This window comes from Uranotaenia lowii, chromosome 3 (assembly GCF_029784155.1).
Source record: "Uranotaenia lowii strain MFRU-FL chromosome 3, ASM2978415v1, whole genome shotgun sequence".
Classification (NCBI taxonomy): domain Eukaryota; kingdom Metazoa; phylum Arthropoda; class Insecta; order Diptera; family Culicidae; genus Uranotaenia; species Uranotaenia lowii.
Genome location: NC_073693.1, coordinates 307,156,730 through 307,159,802, shown reverse-complemented (window position 1 = coordinate 307,159,802; position 3,073 = coordinate 307,156,730). Strand labels below are relative to the sequence as shown.

At 38.7% G+C, this 3,073-nt stretch overlaps 1 protein-coding gene across 1 annotated transcript; it reads left to right on the top strand.

The window, feature by feature from the left end:
• The first annotated feature begins 1,334 nt into the window (after positions 1–1,334).
• On the top strand, positions 1,335–2,595 carry LOC129753705 (uncharacterized). The gene is made up of 2 exons (XM_055749550.1): positions 1,335–2,258; positions 2,410–2,595. Exons 1-2 carry the CDS (start codon positions 1,557–1,559, stop codon positions 2,593–2,595), a joined length of 888 nt encoding a protein of 295 aa, XP_055605525.1. The 5' UTR covers positions 1,335–1,556.
• Positions 2,596–3,073: the final 478 nt, after the last annotated feature.

The window sequence follows — 3,073 nt, the reverse complement described above, 5'->3', positions numbered from 1 at the left end:
AAATACTTGGAAAATGTAGGGGAATTGAGGGAAAAACAGGCATAATTCCATATTTTCATTATTTTCATAGATTTGGTTCGTGGAGGAAGAAAATATTGAATTTCTTAGCGGTTTATATACTTTTTCCCTATTGTACATTGCATTGGTTTTAATTCTTTTATGCACAAAAACTTTATTACGTCCCCTCACTGGAAGAAAGGTGAGATAATTTAGCATTAAATAAATATTCAAGTATTTATTTATACTCTCACGTGAATTATGGTTCCTTTTGCTTGATTAATTGTCGTGTCGTTACATTAACCTCTTATTGGAGCCCCTCTCTTGCACATCTCTTGGAAGAAGTGAGGGGTCTCGAACAATCATCAAATGATTAGTTTTTGAGCTTCACAATAAAATTTATATGATTAGTTCTTAAGCTAAACACAACGAATATTTTTATGTAACCTACCTTTCCTGAAGAAACATGACTTGTCTCATGTCTGTGCTGTTTTGGCCGAATTTGGCATCCTGCCACTATGGAAAAAAGGCCATGGAGTGATATGCCGCAAACAACATTCAGGTTGTACCCAAGGATAAGAACCCTCCCAACACACAAGAACTGGGGACGATTGGGGGATAGTTAAGCAGATCCTTAAGAAGACCCAAAACCCCGTTAGCAGCGAGAAGCAGTTCAAAGCAAACAGGCGTTTTGCGACAGGCGTCAAATGAAAGGATCGCCAATTTGGACTACAGGACTAGGTCGACCGGAATCTGGACTGAGTATTTTTTATTTTATACATACTGAACTTAAAAAAAAAGATACTTTAATTTTTTTAAATAAACAAATAATCTATTTTCACGCAATTTAGTTTGACTACTTTTTGATCTTGACACCCTTTACTATGAAATGATCAAATTTTTGGTATGACAGTATTAGAAACACTTCCAATGTCATGAACACTTACCCTACCTTTTTAATTCGAAAATCCCCACTGTGCATTGTATCGCCCAGCCGAAGATGATTCTTCTATTACATACATAACACTTTGCATTTTCGCCACAAAAAAGCGTCCACACTAAGTAAATAAACAGCGTTCGTCTAGGGTGGATCAAATGTCAATGGTCGTAGCCATTTAACAATGATAGTTTGTCCAACACGTTCCTACACTGGAACGCAAGGCTGGAAGATGATGTCATTATTTGTTATGAGGGGAATGTTCTGGCTATGAAGCTTGTTCTAAATATAAACATATGTAGGTATGAATTAATTGCGAGGTTCAATTGTTGAAAAATTGTTCTAAACCATGCTAGCCAACCATGAACTTGTAAATCATAATCAATCGAAGACCTGTTGCTGTGGGGAGGCAGGCGACAAGGGGCTTTCAAAGATTTCTTATCGTGAAAGATAAGATTTGTTTTACCATATCATCTCTCGTTTATGACTTGGGTAGGTACATATACTGTATATCTACAACTACTCTCAGGTACACACGCACGTTCTTTGGGAAGCAACAAACAGCGCTCGAACTCAATAAATTCGACCTCCACAGTCAGTGTTATTACAATCGCGCGTCGAAATGGCCGAACCCGCAGTAGTGACCGGTGATGTTCCCACGTGGATGGCGAAGGAGTATTTTGAGCCGGCAATTGAGGCGAGTTTAAATTTGAATGGCGCCGAAAATAAATTCAGCATCGATGAGATCCACGTGAAACCGGCAACGGAAGCTGGGGACAATTTCGCGTCTAAAATCTACCGGGTACAGGTCGATGTGACATTGCCTGATGGAACGACCAAGAAGACCATCTCGTTGATTGTGAAGGCACTTATTACGACGGGTCTAACCGAAGAGCTTCTGCAGCTGTTAAATTTGTTCCCCAAGGAAGTGGAAATGTACACGAAGTTTCTGCCGGCTTTTGAGGAAATGTACCACAGCAAAGGCCGGAATGTGTCGTTCGGTCCCAAATGTTTGCACCACACATCCGAACCCACGGTGCTCGTAATGGAAGATTTGAGGGATCAGGACTTCCGAATGGCCAATCGAAAGGAAGGCTTGGATCGGAACCATGCCAAGGTGGTTCTTCAACGATTGGCTCAACTCCATGCAGCTTCTGCCGTCTATCGGGAAACTTCCGGGGAACCATTCCCTGAAATTTTCAATCATGGAAATTATAACGAGAACATGAAACCCATGATGGAGCAACAGATGAAAAGTGTGGGACCGTCGTTCGATAAAATTTTAAGAACTTGGCCCAACGGTGATTGGTACGCAGATATGATGGTAATCCTAACAAGAGAATATCCATAAACCACGTACACTGTTTGTCCGCTATATAAAAAGCTTTACGTGATCTATGAATGCTCCACTAAATCTAATAAAAAAAAATTAACACCGAAAAGTAATCAAACCAATCTACCTCGTTCGTCAACAGGAAGATACGGCAGCGGCGATGACAGATGAGATTATTGCAATCATCAAAGCTCGGCCGGACGAATTCAATGTGCTCACCCATGGAGACGCCTGGTGTAACAATTTTCTGTTTCGGTACGATCAAAACCAGGACGGGAAAACGTCTCTAGCCGAGATAAAACTGGTAAGATTATTTAGTGGGGCTTAAGTTTTTTTTTCTTAAATCGGAATCTCAAGTCAGTTCCATTTTTTTTCTGAACTCTGTTTTGGTTTGAAACAATCATTTCAAGCCTAAATTTAAGAAAAATATCATGTTTTATAAAGTGTGTCGGTGTTTCTTATTTGGCACTAATTGATCCTAATGTTAACATATGGGTGTTCCTAATGTTAACATATGAGGAAAAAAGGATCAGCCTACCCAATATTACACTATTTGTTCCTGATTTTGCATATGGGTCTGTTTTTTTAATACTATAATGAGAAAAATTTCAAAACTCACCATTTCATCGATTTTAAAACGTTTTTGGAATATGCATAGAGAAATAAGGGCTATCTAAATCCTACACAATATTCCTTTACGCTAGTTTTGAAGAAAGTAGTGGATGATGAGCTTATTAAAATTCTAAATTTTACTTTTCCAATGTATACTTTTATTATATTTCAAAAGTAGAAAATTCATTGTAACG